Source organism: Phaethon aethereus (assembly GCF_964289735.1).
Source record: "Phaethon aethereus genome assembly, chromosome: 4".
Classification (NCBI taxonomy): Eukaryota; Metazoa; Chordata; class Aves; order Phaethontiformes; family Phaethontidae; genus Phaethon; species Phaethon aethereus.
Window position 1 is genome coordinate 83,663,095 of NC_138578.1, and position 17,760 is coordinate 83,680,854.

Consider the following 17,760-nt stretch of genomic DNA (forward strand, 5'->3'; position numbering starts at 1 on the left):
AAATTAATTTTTTTTTTTTTTTTTTTTTCCCCCTAAATACAGAGTCAACTGTTCTCCTTTCCTTTGGAGCTGCCCATGATCCTTCCAGCCTATTTCACAGACACCTTCCCCTTTCTTTCAAGCTCTGTTCCCAGTTTTCTGGATCCCTTTCTGGTCCTTCAGCTACTTTTACTGCTCCCAACAAGGCATCTTTACCAGCTTTTGCGCAGCATTATCCCTATGCGCGCACATCTAGATTGGATTTTTCCAAATGTGCAACTAAGAACAAGCCCAAACCATAAAGTTATGGTTTCTTTTACGTATGTTAAGGTTCACAGTCCATCTTCTGCTCTGTGTTTGTGTAGGGACTGGCACAATGAAACCCAGTCCTAGCTTAGTGCTTGGACAATTCTGCAATAGATGGAAGACATAAAACTGGGTTCGTACTTAGTTTTGTGTTTTACCTTTCTCATTCTTCCCATCAAGGAGAAAGCTGCTTGTTCCCTTGTCGAGACTTTAAACTCTTTTTAGACTACTTGAAAATATAATTTCACGTACCTTTTTCTCAGCGGTGTACGGGTGCAGGAGTTTCTTGACACTAGTCCCTCCCCGAAGACAGGAGCCCTGTGGTGCTGCTGGTCCTGTGAGATGGATGCTAGCGGGAATGAGGACAAGCAGCGTAGGGACAGTGTTAAAGATCTTGCAGGCTGGGAATTCCTTCAACGGCATCACTTGCTGTGGGAGGTCTGGGGCTGCATGTTGAGTTTTTCTGGCCTTGGACATCTCCCAAGAGTCCCATAGGGTAGCAGGCAATATTTAATTCTTGGGGACAAAGTAAAGAATATTTTAGCAGCTTGATAGTATTCCAATTAAAACATCTATATTGGTATCCTGTTATTATCAACATTGCTATTAGCACAGACCAAGTCCTCATCTTTTTCTTTCAGACTTCCTATCACAAATTACCAGTGAATAGCTTCTATATTATTTCTTTGCAGTTGCTACTTAGTTCTGCAGAGGAAATAAAACCATACTCTGCAGCAGGTGAAAGGCAATTTCTAACTGAACATGTCTTGTTTTTTTTCTCCTGTCTTCCAGACTTCATTTTATGGCAGATTCAGGCACTTCTTGGACATCATTGATCCGCGCACTCTCTTTGTTACTGAGGTAATGTATACGCACCTTGTCTTCTGAAAGTACTGTTTATTAGACAGGTTTAGATTAAAAGCAATTTCTTCTGTGAACAACAGAAGTAATGAAGCCAGGTTTCCAGTGGATTTGTGTCTCACAGCTGATTGATTGCCGAACTGAGCTCTGTTAAATCCGTAGCAGAAACCTGCTTTTTATTAGACATCAGTGAATCCACACCTGTCAGTCTCCCATCTCCCTCTAGTAACTGGTAAGACCTAGAACTGGTTTCAGTCAAACTTGCCAGTGATGTAGTCTTGTCAGAAGGAAAATTCCTACAAGTCTTCATGGAAAAAAACACAGGTGAGTAGATGACAAAGCAAATACTAACTCTTGTTAAGTGAGCTGGGTGGGTTTGCACCGGAGTTTTTCAGTGGCTGCACTCAAGAAGTCCTTTTCTGAGCAAAATGTTGTAGTTTTTCCTTAGTTATTACCCTGTTCGTAACAGGCTTTTGGGTTTCTGGCCCATTTATGTTTCATTTAGTGTTGTCCGACATTATTGCATTTCTCTGCTTTCATAAAATAGTGACAAATAGTTGTGGGGAATCCTGTAGAAGAAATATTTCTACTGATCTTAAATTCTGCCTGTTTGCTAGGAAACTTAGGGATTTGCTTTCAGTGAAGGGCAGCTGCCTTTTCCTTTTTAATTTTTTTTTTTAGATGGGGTAGCATAAGATGAAAATATATGTGCAAACAATTCTGAAAACACAGGGAGCTGAGCTGCTCACTGTAGCTAGTGGTGATCAGAGTCCAGTTCCTTATACACTGTGATGGTGAGGGGGGGAAAAAGACCCAATGCAACTTTAAATAATCTTTTCCTTCTAAATCAACTGGCTTTTTCAAAAGCATAAGGCTAAGATGTGTCATGTCATTAATTTTGAGTACCTTTTGGATGTGTGCCCAAGAGAACCGCAGACAATAAAGCAGCTGTTCTTACACCATCAAATTGAAGATTATACTTTCCCTTGTAAAAGCACAGATTCAGATCAAGACTGAGATCAATTTTCAAAAGCCACCAACCTTGATATGGAGCTCAGCCTGGAGAGGTAACCTGCCAGCAAAAGAATGTCGCAATTCCAAAGAGACTGTTAGCCATCATCATGTCATGATAAAAGGAAATGAAAATCACAGCGTTACCTGAGGATGCAGTGCACTTTGCAGATGCTAGAGCTGCTATTTAAAGAGGATATACACATGTATGCCAAAATAAAACCAATACTACAGGTTAAAGGCTTGGTGCTGCTCTTGCCGTAGCAGAGGTTAAGGGTTAAGTGCAACACAACGTGTATCGGAGTGTGTTTGACAGGGTGGGGAATCCTCCAGCGTGCGTTTGTGGTGATGCAGAGGCTGTTTTATGTAGTTTGTGAGCTCTCTTTATGTATTTTCATAATTTTGATTCTGAAAATCATAAATGGATGCAAAAGGCCTTCGCTGCCTAAGGATGCTTTTTGGAGGGAAGACGAGGTTACTTCGTGTGCAAAAGGGAATGGGATGTTGGAGAAGGGAGACAATCTTTGGCCGTTTTTGGCTGACTGAACACCTAAGGAGAGCGAGGAAACAGAAGCTCAGAAATGGACCCAGACAAACATTGAAACACCCCTCTCTCACCAGGCAGATTTGCACAAGAAAGCTTTGCAGAGTTGGTATTTGGTAGGTTTCCCTAAGCATGTGTTTTCCAGCCTACTGCTCTGGGGCACGATGGCTAGGACAGGCTGTGCTCCGGATGTCTGAGGATGAACACGGGTCCTGGGCTCCAGGCAGCTGCACCAGGAGGTCCTAAGGTGAAGTGACTTGGACAGAGGTTCTTCTGGTAGGGCAGAAACAGGTGATTCTGCTCATCTTTTTGGTGGATTTTGTTATGCCTCAGCTTGTTTTCTTTTCCTCTTTTTGGAGGAAAATTCTTTTGGGTAGAGATCATCCATTCAGTTCTGTTTAGTTAAAATTTCTTTTCTTTTGGGCATGTTTCCATGTTCTAATAATTCTCACCTTTCTCAAATCTCCATTTAAGCCTATAGCATGTGTGTGTATGTATGTAGGGTGTTGTTTTTTTTTTTTAAGCTGGGTAACCCACTGTGCCCCATGCAGGACCAAACTATCGTTTTTTACAATGACATTAATACAGAAAAAATACACAAGAAGTACGTTGGAGAATTTTGTATCCCCAAAGTAGGGGGATACGAGTGAACTTGAATTAGTGGTTCTACTCTTTGCAGTTACAAAATAGATTTAAGAAGGCACTGTGTTCACATTTGGGATGGGGTAGGCGTTTTCAAGTGATCGTTAGGGTAGTTTAAGGAAAGAATGTAAATTGAGCACTACAACTCAGTGGTTTCACTGTGTACCCAAAACCTGTAATTCTGTCTACCCGTTCTGTTACTTGTAGCAACAAGCAGTTCTTGTTGCTGAATGAAGACAGGTATTTTTAGGTCCTGAAGGCTCACTTTTTCCCTCCTTTGTGAATTTCTTACTTTTTAAGGGCTGAATCTCTGCTGCCCTTTGAGGGCAATTATCTTGTCCATCATCCTGTGTTGAGTATAGAGGGTGTCTAGACTCCTGGGTAAGCTATCCATGAGATGGGTACCTGCTCTGAACTTCGACGAGATGATCCCTCCTTAGGCTCAGCCACATGCTTTTCTACCTTCCTGTTGTCACCTTTTCAGATTGTTAAAAGTTTTTGAAGAGGTTGGTAAGTTTGGGGATACAGAGTGGTCAACTGGTGTAACTTAAGTTTTCCAGACACCTTTTGATGAGACTCTTCTAAGAAGGTGAGACACTAGGGAAAAAGACAGCAAAGTCCAAAACACTTGGATTTTGCTCTGAGTGCCTCAAGCAATTCTGGACCCCAGACTGAACCTCAACAAGGGAGGGAGGTTTGGTGTCCTTCTATGGGATCTAATAAGCATCGGGCTGAACTTCATGGTCTTCAGGAATGTCTTGGTGGCTTTCCAAGGAAGGAAATATTCTCTGTCAATTTTCTTCGGGAGTTTGAATCTGATAGTGATGCTTCACAAAACGCACGGCAGAAGGTCTGCTGAAGCCTACAGGAGCTCTCTTTCCCTAGAGAAGTCTCTTGGCAAAACAGATATGAACACCTGGGGTCATGGGAAGCACTTCTCAGAGCACAAAAGCTGCTTTGTTGATTGTCCCACTTGCTGTGCTCTGTGTATCTGATCGTGTGCTTTAAAATGCTTTGTATATGCATGTAAGTAAAGGCTGTTTGGTTTCATTTGGTAATTTAGGTGGCAAATTAAAATCTAGAAAGGGTTTGATGAGAAAGCAACCGTTTACGGAGAGCTCCTTCCCGCTGACAGATGGCTGCATCTTTCAGGCCCGGGGTTCTCAGGGAACAAATAAATTGCTGTTTGTCTTAGAGGAGCTCTCTAGCGAATGAAAAAAAAAGTAGATAAATGAGTCTAATGAGAATGGAAGTTAATCCCGTGGAAAATGCTAGGAAATGTAATAATATTCTTTTTTCCTACATCCTTTTTTAATTGCTGTGTATTACATCATTGCAATGATGTACTGGTGGCTGTGTTCTGAGGCAGGATGAAGTGATCCTTCTGAGTGGGGGAAATCAAGCGCAGTGATATCAAGTATAATTAGTCTCAGTGACAGTCCTCTCTTACTCCTGTATTTTTTTCAATAAAAGAAATTCTTAATACAATTAAAAACTTCCTTTTAGTTCTTAACCATTAATCCTCCAGGGGTGTGTACTCAGTATGGGATTATGTTGAAGCCATACTTTGCAGTCTGTGAACTCACAAAAAGCAGGCATGTGCTTGTGCGAGGCACGTGGCAGGGGCAGTTGGAAGCCAGTTGCTCCAATTTTATCTTTAGTGGATTCTGGTAGAATAATTACCCGTATCAAACTTACCTACCAATTTTACTTGCTTTCTGAGTGCACGTGATACTGAAACAAGGCACCAACTTTGTGTCGATATTGCAAGTAACCTCTAAAGAGGAGCTTTTCTTCTGTGCTAATTCATATAATTACTGGCTTTCTAATGAAATAATTTTTTGGCAGCTGCAAATTTGCAAACTTTTCCAATAAGCAGGAAATGTGTCATTTCAGAGGTCAAGCCCAACAAGTCCTGTTGCAGAGACCATGAGAAACCCCTCAGTGAGTGTAGACCATGAGAAACCCCTCAGTGAGTGTAATGCCTATCTTCAAAATGTGTGGGGTTAAAATGATTGGAATAATACTTTTAATTGCTCTGTAATTAAGGTCCATCAGGAGAAGCAGTAGGGACCAGCAGATATTTTTACAAGGCTAGCTTATCCCATCTGACATTAGCCTGGACAGACTGTTAACACTCTGTGGGAAGCTCTTCATAGACAAAGCTGCAGATCTGATAATAATTCAAAGCAAAAGTGAAATAAGAATTAAACTGGGCTCAGAAGGCCTCTGTGCTAAAGCAAAAGCAGATATCTCATTGTTCAAAGCATAAATCTACAGAGCGCTGAGCATCTTGCATTCCCATATTTGGGTTTAAAATGGAAGCAGGATTAGATGTATGTTATTTATATGAACGATACCTTCTTACTCAGCAGATTGACTGTCTGTGTTTATTCAGTGTCACATCTGCTGGCTCTACTTGAACAAAAAGTTTCTGGCTCCTGTTGTCTGTCACTGTAGATCCAATACAATAGGGCCAGCTGGAGTCAAGTCTGCCATATGTATCATCCGTAGAGTAGAGAGACAAAATTGGAAACTGTTGAGTTGCTGATGGCAGAGCACAGCTGGATTTCCATATCCCACGTCAAATTTGTGGTGCTGGTGGCCAGAAGACTCTTGCTTTGGGTCACGTGCCAGTAAGTCATCATTGGTGTGAACCTGTGACCAGTGAAACTTGCAGGCATGTTTCATCATGGATCATCACTGGGTTAATGCGGCCTCGAAGCCCCGACACAAGCCCCGTATGAGCAAATTGTTCCAGCATGCCCTGTCCCATCAGTGGATTTTCTCTTAAAAGCCTTTAATGAAAAACTTGACTCTCTTTCTGTTGATTCTGTAACAGTAATGTTGTAGTGCTACTGGCATAATGACTGTTATTACGGTCTGTATGTGCACATATGGGTTTCTGGAGGCAGCTCTAAGCCATGTGTAGGCATGGGTTGAGATCCAAGAGAAGACAAGGCACAGATCTTTGAGACAGAAACAGTGTGCCCTTGAGCAAGGAGGACAAGATGAAAAATCAGTACAAGAGCTCATGTGCTGGAAAGAGGTGTCTGACGCTGGTACATGTGTGCAGTCATCTATGGGGACCAGCGCAGTTGTCCTCTATCCCACCAGGGTACTGGAGTAATGGCCGTGAGGGACTCGGGGTGCTGATGAAGGATTCCTGGAGGTGGCCATCAGCTCAGTGTGATGTGGGCTACTCTCCTGCTGGCATCTTTGGTTTTGTTTTTTATCCTTTTTTTGGCATGCTGAACGAAGCCCCTAATGATGTGATCCTTCAGTAGCTCTTTCTACAAAGACTGAAACTTTCTGTCTGTGTATACTGCAACTGTACTCCAGGCAAAAACTTTGAGTCAATGCCTGTTGGCCTGAGTCAAGGCAGAACAGGTTACATTAGTTCTTTGCACTAAAACCTGTGGGTTAAATCTAAGCCAGTTCATTGTAACTGAGTCAGGTAGTGGTTTTTGGCCATGCAACCAGCTGGTCTGGCTTGTGCCATGCAGCTGAGCGCTCGTCCTCTCCAAAAGGTGCCTGCTGGCAGCTGTCCTGGCCCGTGGTAACTCCCAACCTGTGACCAGGAATCACTTGGCAGAGGGCTGGATGGTCTGGATCAAAACTATGCCAGAGATTGTGCCAATGCAGGCTCATGCCCGGCTTCCAACTTGTTTAGTAGCACAGACATAACCACAAAACCCAGGCTTATGGATCAGTGGTGGCGTATTGCATACCTCTCATGGGCTTAGCCACCTGAGCTGTAGTTCCAAAACTGCGTGTTTTCCAGCTGTGTTCAGCGTGAGGCAAAGATTGAGCCTTTTTCTAAAGACTTCTTGTTGTTGGGCAGCGTTTCCCAGGGGGACGTGGCTTAGGCTGCCGTGGTGGAGCACCAAGTGTGGAGTTTGTGCTTCTGAATTGCTGAGCATGGTCGATCCCTGGCACTGCTTCTGGGCTTAGGTTTGTAAGAACATCCCCCGGGTGCAGATGGTCTGTCTAGCACCCTATTGTGAGAACTGAGACCCCATCATCCACCACTAGAAGTGCTCTAGTTTTTATGAGAAAAGGGGTATACAAAAAATGATACATACTAATAAAAGCTGCGGTTGCATTTTTTTTAAAAGTGATGCTGTAAAATCTCAAGTGACACTTCTTCCTACAGATAGCAGTAGAGAAATCAAGCAACAATAAATATTGAAACAGTAGCATAACCTTGTAGGCAGACCTCTTTTTTTCCCTGTTAAAATGGAAATGAAGTGTAATCTTAGACATTATCAACTATCATAATAATGCTGTATCGTGCTAAGAGCCAGGGAGTGGAGCTGGTTGGCATTTGGAGCTGTTGCACGCTGTAAAGTTATTTCCTATTTTTTTGGAGGCTCTGATTAAAAGAGCATGCTTGTCTTTTCTAGAAGGGATAAAAGGCAACGTGTCTTTTCACTAATGAAATTTTGAGGCTGTGGGTTGTTCACTAAAACTACCTGAACATCTCCAAGCCATGTGAAAGGCATCGTCTTAATGTTGTCCTTGAGTTTAATACTTTTGTTCGCTTTCTGTACCACTCTTTTGTAAACCTCAGGAACCATCAGCAGTGTTGGTCTAGGACTCTTTTCTTTGAGAAAGTTCCCCTCTCTCCCCATGGAGCTGAAAGAGGAAATTCATGAAGACTGCAATTTTAAAAGCAAAATCGGGCTTTTTTGTTTTCTGTTTGTCACCATACTAAACAAGATGGGATCTGGCCAGGGTTGTTATAGTAACTACTAAGATTTCCTCAAGAGAAGGAGGAAAAAAATAGAACACAGACCCATTCATCTATTACTTCCAGTTTTTCATTCAGAGTTACATGCTGTTCTGTGTAGATAATTTGCAAGACACACAGTGTAGGTAATTTCAGTGGCAAAAACACATACCAATAATGAGCACAAATGGCTCTCCAGAATGTTGTGCTGGCACTCCTGGGTTATTTTCTAGCTTTGGAGGCAAGAAGGGTTGTCTTCCCTGGATCTGCAGTCATTAGTCATTCAGTTGTCTGGCTTTTCACCTCTCGATTATTGGGCTATCTAAAATATTATGCAATTGTATTTTATTGATACTCATGCTAGGTAATAGCTTTTTCCTGATACGATATTTTTAAACAACCATGAGGCCGACAGAGCAAGGAGCTATCAAGAACAACTTCAAGCTACTCAATCCTGTTGTGATCTTGTATGATTACTTCTCTTTACAGGTTAGAAATGCCTGAAACAGCCTAAAAATCCTATTTGTTTCTTGTGCTTGCAGTGCTTCATAGTTGTCCAGTGATTGACCAACACTCTTAATTGGTTTTTTTTGTAGTTGGTCATTCCAGCTACAAAGGCTTGAGGGTTTTGCAGAAATTTGAGCCTGCCCAGAAAAGCATGGTCACAAGTCCGTGCCGTTGGATCTCATCCCATGTGCCAGTTTCTCAAGGTCAGCTTTTCTTCTGTATGAGATCCTTCGCTCTTCTGGAGCAACAGTGCATCACCAAGTGCTGCATCACCAGAAAATATCATGTTAATTCATATGTCTTCCTTTTTGTCCGATGTCGAGAGGACTTGGCTTAAATAACAAAGACTCATTTCTCTGTCTGCAATATTGGATAGACATGGAAGGGTATGACCAGTGCCTGGTCTTATCTGTTGAAGTGTTCAGGAGGCGCTCATTTATGCTCCTAAAGAATGCAGGCTCCTTCCAGGAAGAGACTCACGTGTTCACTCTTATCTCTTGCATATTTTTTTTTTATTAAGATAAGTTTAAATTTTAGGACAGATTTAGCATACATATGCATAAGAGAAGAGGGCTAAGAGTTAAGACACACATTTTTGTTGCCATATACAGCTTGTCAGTTATGTCTCCTTGGATGATGGCAGTTTCATTCAAGCAAGCAGCTGGACGAGAAATCTACTGAAGATCACTAAATCCACAGAAACCTTATGTGCCTTGGCTGAAAGCAGCGGGGGGCTGGGAAGGTGCTTCGGACAGACATCATTTCTGCTTGTCACCTTGCTTTTCCTTGTGCACCTGCTTGTGGCCACTCTTGGAGAAGGTTTGAGTTGGGTGGATGTTTTTTCTGAACCAGTAATGAAAGCTTTTCTATGTTAAGCCATTCTCTGATGTTGGGTTAAGGCACAGTGTTTCCGCAGCCGGCTTTTTAGGTGAAATGGATGATTGCCTAGCCTTTGAAGAAGGGGGGAGATTCTTGAATGCACTCAATCATCCTTCATCATTGATACTCTTTGTAAAATCTGTAAAAACTGATCAATTTTTTTTTATTGGGGAATTAGGAAGATTAAAATGGGAACAGAAGAGCAAAAGAAAGTGCTTGCACCTAGCACTAAGATATAGTCCAGTTTTGGCCTTGACCATCTTTGAGATCCTTCATGCTCTCAACATAGCTTAGTCCTCTTCAGGACAGGGAATGACCGTGCCAGCAGTTGAGAGTGATGCCAAAATCTGTGAGTGGATCTATGTCCTGTCTGGTAAGAGAAAACCAGAGCAGCCCTGGGAAGTCTCAGGCAAGTGGCTTAGTGAAGTGCAAGAAGGAGGATCAGCAGCAATTTTTTCAGGGGCACGTCAGGCAGGGAGCATGGGACAGGCTGAGTCAGAGGGATCTGATTTCAGGACAACACTCAGAAATAGGGTAGAAAGCAGAAAATCTGTTGCTTCTTACATGCGTGTAGTGACGGAGGGCCGTGAGCACTGACCTTGGCATTAACACCCAACAAGAACAAGCCCCATTTCTGAGCTTACATTTTGCCAAGAATATATAGTTTTTTGCTGAGGTCATTCCTATCTGATGCTAAGCCTCATTTGGTGTCTTTGTACAGACTCTCCACTTCTGCTGAGTAGCTGCTAATCAGTGCAAGAATATACGAAATATATAAAATACCAGATCTGGAAAAAATGGGAGCTCAGCCAGTGTAAAACAGTCGTGGAGCCGATCCTGACCCTCTTGCTCTGCAAAGTGAAGGAATTGCCACTTTTCCATAGGTCCTGCGAATTGCATGTTTTAAGGACAATAGTCATTCATTAATTGCTGCTTTCAGGTTGGCGTAACTGCTGGCGCTTCCAAGGAAACAACGAAGTACTCTTTGATGTTTGCATGAAAGGGAGAAAAGTAGTTTCCCTGCAACCGATCCCATGGACGTGAGCTCGTAATGAGCTCAGGGACGCTCGCCTTATTTACAGGAGGGTTGTGAGAGCCGAGCTTGCAGTGACGATGAGGAGCCTTGACACGATTACACTCAAACCACAGGGCTTTAGATGAGCCATCGTCACACTGTATGTTATTTTAGCCAAAATATTCTGTATTTAGAAAATGTCGTTGGGCACTAATATTAGAAAAGCTGCCAGAACAGCAGAGCTGGTGCAGAAATGTCAAACAGAAGTCGATGTTACTCATCTGGATGACAGATAACCTGCAGGAAGCTTTTGAAAATGTTTAGCTGAGTGATTTGTTTGGCTTCAAATATTTGGGAGCCATTACTCTGTGATCTGGTGTTTTCTGCAAGCTTGGATAAGCAGATTTAACTGCACCGAAGCCATGCTTTATATCCTGACTTGTTCCTTTTTAGCTTGGACTAATCAAAGAATCTTTCTACTTCTGTCAACTTCTGCCCTGTGGTATTTTTATTTCAAGAAATATGTATGTAATATAGTGTGTATATATACACCATATGCACAATATATATTTCTTGAAATTATTATATATATAGTTCTTGAAAGTATTATATGTATATGTAAACTTTGCTTCAACTGCAGAACACTTTTTCATATTTCTATGTATATGAATAACTGTTCTGGGAGTAAATCGATGATTCTAAGAGGCTGGTAGAATGGCTTAATACTTTTGTGATCCCTTGAACACATGGAATGTATTTATTGTTCTATTTTATCACAATGTGAGGAAGATCTGTATTTACACATGCAAGTATTTGAATCACCAGTGATAGTCGGATTCTAACTTTAACCGCAGTGATGACTGACTTTGGAAATTTTAGAGAGAACATAACCGTTTGCAAAAACCACGTCTGAGTGTGTAGCGGGCGCCGTAAAAAAGCAGCGATTCAGAATAGTGGCACTCTGAGATCCATATGAAGTATGTGAAAATATCATGGTGTTTCAGATAAATTAACTCATCTTGAACGTCAATGCGCAGTTACTGTTAAGTTGTGCTGTTACGTTGCCTTGTGTGCTGTTAAATGCCAGATCGTTAAATGCCGTTAAATGGCTGAGATCAACTGGATGAGGTGCAACAAGGCCAAGTGCCGGGTCCTGCACTTGGGCCACAACAACCCCACGCAACGCTACAGGCTTGGGGAGGAGTGGCTGGAGAGGTGCCCGGCAGAAAGAGACCTGGGGGTGCTGGTTGACAGCCGGCTGGACATGAGCCAGCAGTGTGCCCAGGTGGCCAAGAAGGCCAACAGCGTCCTGGCCTGTATCAGCACTAGTGTGGCCAGCAGGAGCAGGGCAGGGATCGTGCCCCTGGACTGGGCACTGGTGAGGCCGCACCTCGAATCCTGTGTTCAGTGTTGGGCCCCTCACTACAAGAAGGACGTTGAGGTGCTGGAGCGTGTCCAGAGAAGGGCGACAGAGCTGGGGAGGGGTCTGGAGCACAAGTCTGATGAGGAGCGGCTGAGGGAGCTGGGGGTGTTCAGTCTGGAGAAGAGGCTGAGGGGAGCCCTCATCGCTCTCTGCAACTGCCTGAAAGGGGGTTGTGGTGAGGTGGGTGTTGGTCTGTTCTCCCAAGTAACCAGCGATAGGACGAGAGGAAATGGCCTCAAGTTGCGCCAGGGGAGGTTTAGACTGGATAGTAGGAAAAATTTCTTTATGGAGAGAGTGGCCAAGCATCGGAACAGGCTGCCCAGGGAGGTGGTGGAGTCGCCATCCCTGGAAGTGTTCAAAAACTGTGTAGACGTGACATTTCACCATGCCCACTAAACCATGTCCTAGTGTTGGTTTGATGGTTGGACTTGATGATCTTAAATGTCTTTTCCAACCTTAGTGATTCTGTGATTCTGTGATGCAGTGGAGCTGCTCTTCTTTAGACGGCTGTGCTGAGATCAGGCTAAAACTTGCTGTGTTTTAACTTTTTAGTATACGCTGAGTTCTTGGTGGTGATGCTTAATATGTGCAGGCTTCTGCCTTGCTCTTTCCTTCAGCTATACATCCCCAGTACATGTAATGGAAGAGGGCGTGGGCGCAAAGTCAGATCTTCAATCTAAGTGGCTTCCCTGTAGGCATCACTGGGAGATACTAATCTGAGAGTTGGCATGGAGTGATACGGATGTCTAAGATGAGTATTCCACATTGCACCTGAATGTATCCGTTTTGATTTAAACTTTTTCCTATCTTTAAGTGAGAACTCGTTCATCTCCAAGATTTATCAGATCTCTGGTATCACACTGAAGACTGTCAAGTTTTTATGACGTCTTCTATAGATACGTTGTGAGGGAGAGTTGTTTGTATTTTCTCTTTTGTTTCTTCTTCTATACCACTTCTGTAGACAGCAGGGCTGTGCCAACCAGCAAAACCAGTGTCCATGCATCCTTTTGGATGGGTAAAAGGACCTATCATAAGGTTTGCACGAAAGAAGGTATAATTCTGTAACTTAAATTCATTGCCTTCAATAAAACAGTTTGGTGCGGGACAAGTGTTGCAGACCGTGGTACTCTCTTATTTGCAGAGTCGTCTGAAGGAAGCTGTGCAGTTGTTGGAGGATTACAAGCATGGGACTTTGCCGCCGGGAGTCACCAACAAAGAGGTAAGAGGAAGAAATCTTATGTTAAATTTCTACTTCCTGCAGTCTGAAGGAGGGAGGATAAGCTGGCATTTTAGGCTGCGACTAGTGTGAAATGCACTACTGAAGGGCTTTTTTGGTATTTCTGCTGGTAAAATCCCATACCGGTGCTGTTCAGTTGATTGCTGACTTCTGCAATGTTGCTTCTGGTCCCTTGCAGCTCAAGTGCCAGTGTGTTAGAGTGAATTTGCGTTGTTCTGAAGTTCCCACTTTATAAATGTTGCTGAACAGAAGTGATAACAAGGGGCTTGCAGTACAAGTGTACAAGTTTTTTATTTTGAGTAAGTAGAAAGTTTGGAGTTTCTGACTTGCAGAGTTATTGATTACCTTTGGCCAATGCTATTGCTTTCCTTTCTCTTGCAAAGTGTGCTTGTGAAATGAAAAAAAGAAAAAATTTCTATTTTTAGCTGAAGGAAACCTTGCTGTCAGTCCTGTAGGTTCTTGTACTAGCAACTGCAATGCATCAGCCTGTTCTCCTACAGTGTTCCTGTTATTTATAAAAATTTACATTCCTTCACTGAAATAAGTGTTGTTTGGGCTACGTATAACCCCCTGGATGTCCTCACATTGCAGATGATACCATCAGTAGTGGTGCTTTTTGCTGGGTGACATTCCTACTGTTGGGAGGGAAGCTGAAGGAGGTTGTGGAAATCCCAGGGATGTGAAAACCTTAGCAGGGTTTAGGCAGTTGCTGAGAAAAGGGTCACTTTTGGTAGAGCTTGATTCTGCTCTGGGACAGGGGGATGGGCTGGGTGATCTCTCCAAGATCCTGTCAGTCCTGTTTTCTGGACTTTTGTCTGATATTCATCTATATGAACACATGAAACTTGTGGAAGCAGAAATGACTATTGTCCAGAGGGACTAGACTGCTTTTTGAGCCTTTTTACTTCCAAATCTGTTGCATGAAATGAAAATAACTGATTATTTTTTTTTTTTTGTCCCAGTGGGTATTATCTCAAACTCTTTTCCTTATCTGTCCGTGTGCGGACACCTGACCATAACGCCGATAATACAGGGGCTTTTTTGTGGTGCGTGTTTGTGCATCCAGCACAAAAGTCTTCGGTCCTATGTAATCTAATGTAATATAAAGAACAGCATGAATTGATTGGCAGACTTGCTTCAGGAGCTACAAGAAGCGGCTGTGCCAAAAGACCAAGTAAGCAGTGCACCTCCCAAGTAAGCAGTGATGGAAATGGTAGAGAGCTCTTCTCCCACGCCCTGTAGGTCAAATAATCTCTTTTATTTTTTTTCCTGTTCACGTGTGATAGTTGTCTTTCATGAGAAGAAATTATAGCAGGTAAATGAAGAAAACTGAGATTTGCATTCGCTTTCAGAAGCGCCTACTTGTGTGGTAGGCGCTGTGTTGGGAAAGAGGTATGGCTTCAACAAGAAATAAACGGGAAAAATCCCCTCCCTGTGCAATGTGCAGTACGAGACATTGCTCTCCTGATCTTTTGATGTCACTGTATTCTTTCAACCATAATCTGATGGTAAGAAAAAAGAAACCAGGGTTGAGGAAAGAAGAAAAGCAAAGGATGAGGCAGCAGCGGATGACTCAGTTCCCATCTGCCTGAAGGCAGATGAAATACAAGTCATTTGCTGTGACAAACCACGCAGACTTTTGACCTACATTTTGGGTTTGAGTAGTGACAGACCTGGGATATACCCAAAGTTCATTCAGAATTGCATTGAGGGAGAGCAAACAAAAGCATTGCGTTTCTTGTTTCCCTTAGTCATGACAACATATGCAGGAGGTGAACCTTGTTATGCAAGTTGGAGGGTTTTAAGTGTAAAATAAAGGTATGGGGCGGAGGAGGGGAGAGAAAATGATGCCAAAAATGCCTTTCCTAGAGAAATGTTAGCACATCAGTGTAAAAAAATAGTATTTTTTGTAGTGAAATCTTGACATGGTTCACTTTGATCATAGTGTCAATTATGTTAGAGGGATTTATGTAGTTTTGCTGAGTGTAGGATGAAGTAGCTCTCCCAGGAGGAGCCTGGGGCAGAATTGCAACATGTGCTTATTATTGTATTTAACTGTGCTTTGCTGCATTAATTAAACCAAACCACAGGGAGAGGTGAGCAAGCTATGGGTAGATCCCAACAAGGCTGTGAGACTTGAATGTTCACCCATGATACCACAACCACTCTAAAAAGGGTGAAGATGGAAGGGATCTGAAAGCAGATGATGATCAGTGTGCTCGAGCTGCAGCAGGACAGGGGCAAGCACGATTATGAAGCAGCTGAAGCTGTGTTGTTAACCTGGAAAAAGGATCCATGAAGCCAGCAGGTCTTTATTCGCTCCTAGAGTTGGCTGATAGTAATGAAATGGGAGGTTGAGCTAGCAGGGGTAAATTGGGCAATAAAAGCATCAAATGCTGTTTGGCACTCTTGTGATCCATCTGGGTGAAGGTGGATGGGAACTTCTGCCTGGGTTAATTGGGAGTTTGCCAGCGTGGAATGATGGGCTGGCCAACTCTCGCACCATGATGGTGATGTTCCTTGAGGGACACCTGAAAACCCTGAGTACCTTTTGTCTGAATGCTCTTCTTTTCCCAAGTGCGCTCTTGAGCGGACTTGAATAAACTACTTGCCTGCATATGCTTGCAGTGAGGCAAGCAAAAATCTTCAAAATGTATTAATTAGCTCTTGTGAGAGCGTCATTATCACCAAATGGGTGAATATCTTTATCCTCTCAAGCAGAGCCACCGATTTAGAAACAAACTTCTCCTGTAGGAGGGCATTACTTTGCAGTTTTAAGCTGTGACATTGAAAATGGCGATTAATCATTGCACACGTGGATGTTCTTACGTGCTTTTCTCTTTGCAGCAAAGGTGATCTTTGTAGTCTTTTATCAGCACTAGTTGTTTCCATCCCCTGGGGCGATTCCTTGTCGTGCAGCTCACATGGTATCGTGCTGCCTTTGTGTTTACGGCTGTGCTGCAGTCGCAAAATAACGCTGAACTTTCAGCTTTGCCAGTGATGACCATTTCTACCAAAGAACTAAAAGGCCCAGATGATCTGTATGAAAATAAGGTTTCATTGAACGCTAAGGTTGTGGTGACAGCAGGCGTCGGGTGCTTCTCATATTGATTAGCCAAATATTCTCCTTTCCCTCTCTGAGATGGAGAGGAAGATCTAACAGCAAATCTGATGGAAACAGGGCTGTGCTTGCTGTGTCTGCACGGAGGACGTAGGGCTGGATGCTGCTCTCGGTGTGTGCCACAAAACTTGTACTCTCATCATTGTTTTCTAAATCTGAGGGCAGAGGGGAAGGTGGAGGGGAGCCTGCGGAGAGATCTGAGTAGCTGGCAAGCTTGCCAGTGCTGAATTAAATGCGAGTGTGCCAGATATATACAGCTGTAAGTGTCTCATTAATTACTAGTGCATTTGCAGAACATACGATGTGCCAGTTGATTGCTTTGGGGGAGGGGAAGCATCTCACTTGCACAGATAACACCCTAAATTTTCTACCGGTGAACCAAAGATGCCCAGAGGACATGTTTTTTGCCTTCCTCAATCTAAGTTTTACCATTTTTATGGCTTTTCTGTGCACCACTGTCTGCAAGATGGACTCTGGCTACAAGGCATTAACAATTTGCAGTTGTTCTAGTGCTAATTCAGGAAAGGGTTTCGATGCAGCTCTGGAGAGGTGCCCACTTTGTGGCTCGCGTGCATGGGTTGATGTTGGAATAAAAGACTGAGCCTTCTGATGTTTTATGTAGCTGAAAACTGAGTGTCACACACCTCTGATGCACGGATGAAGTTGCCCCATGCTGGCAGAAGACCAGCAGATGAGAGGTAATTTGATTTTTTTACTGATTTTTATTTTTTTTTCTACCCCTCTTTGACTGTGAACAGAGCTAATCACCTTGTGTTCACTGTGGGCAAGATCTGTGTATTGGGGTAGTGACTTGGCTCATCTCACGTGGTAAAGCAGTTGTATCTAAGAGAGGCTAATTCACTATTATTGCTCATCAAAAAGGCTATGTAGAACTTCATGTGATGCTCAAGAGAGAAGCACTCAACTCTATATTCTTTGTTTAAGAGGTGATTCAGGTTTGATTGCTAGAGCCCTGTAGACATGCAATTGCTACCCTTATGATGGGCTATTCAGGCATGGACTGGGTGTGGCATGTGCTTAGAAGAGATGCCTGAATGGTCTTCTAGGCTTCATCATCAGAATTAAAATCATGATCACCTTAACTATTAAAAATAACAGTTTGGGCAGAGTTTTAATGCATTAGCTTTCTGAACAACCCAACACTCTCCCCCACCAAATATCAGCTTTGAGATCAAGAAGACAAGTTGTTTTGACAGAGTTGTTTCACTAATCTCCTGACTGATCCACTTTCGTGGTACGGCACATTTGACAGTGTTCAGATTCCTTTTTTTTTTTCCCCCCCTCATTCAGAAATTCATGTTCTCATGAAGGATGGCAGGCAGTAGCTGGAAGCATTACAACAGCTCAGCACAATCTATATTGCTTGCTGAAATGGTTTCACCGCATGAAAAATGGAAAATATAAAAGCCTAAAGCTATGTAACGTCAAGTATCTCTTCCACACTTATCTTCTTGACAGGGTTCTTGTAGAGCGAGTCTTTCT

General features: G+C 43.0%; 1 protein-coding gene across 1 annotated transcript in view; it reads left to right on the plus strand.

Annotated features, from left to right (window-relative positions):
• SFXN5 (sideroflexin 5) overlaps positions 1–17,760 on the plus strand; it is a gene marked incomplete at both ends in the record, with an annotated part of 102,266 nt that overhangs the window by 11,048 nt on the left and 73,458 nt on the right. Inside the window, 2 exons of the mRNA XM_081999516.1 lie at positions 1,078–1,146; positions 13,041–13,118. Coding sequence (XP_081855642.1) covers positions 1,078–1,146; positions 13,041–13,118 — 147 coding nt within the window. The remainder of the gene's footprint in view (positions 1–1,077; positions 1,147–13,040; positions 13,119–17,760) is intronic.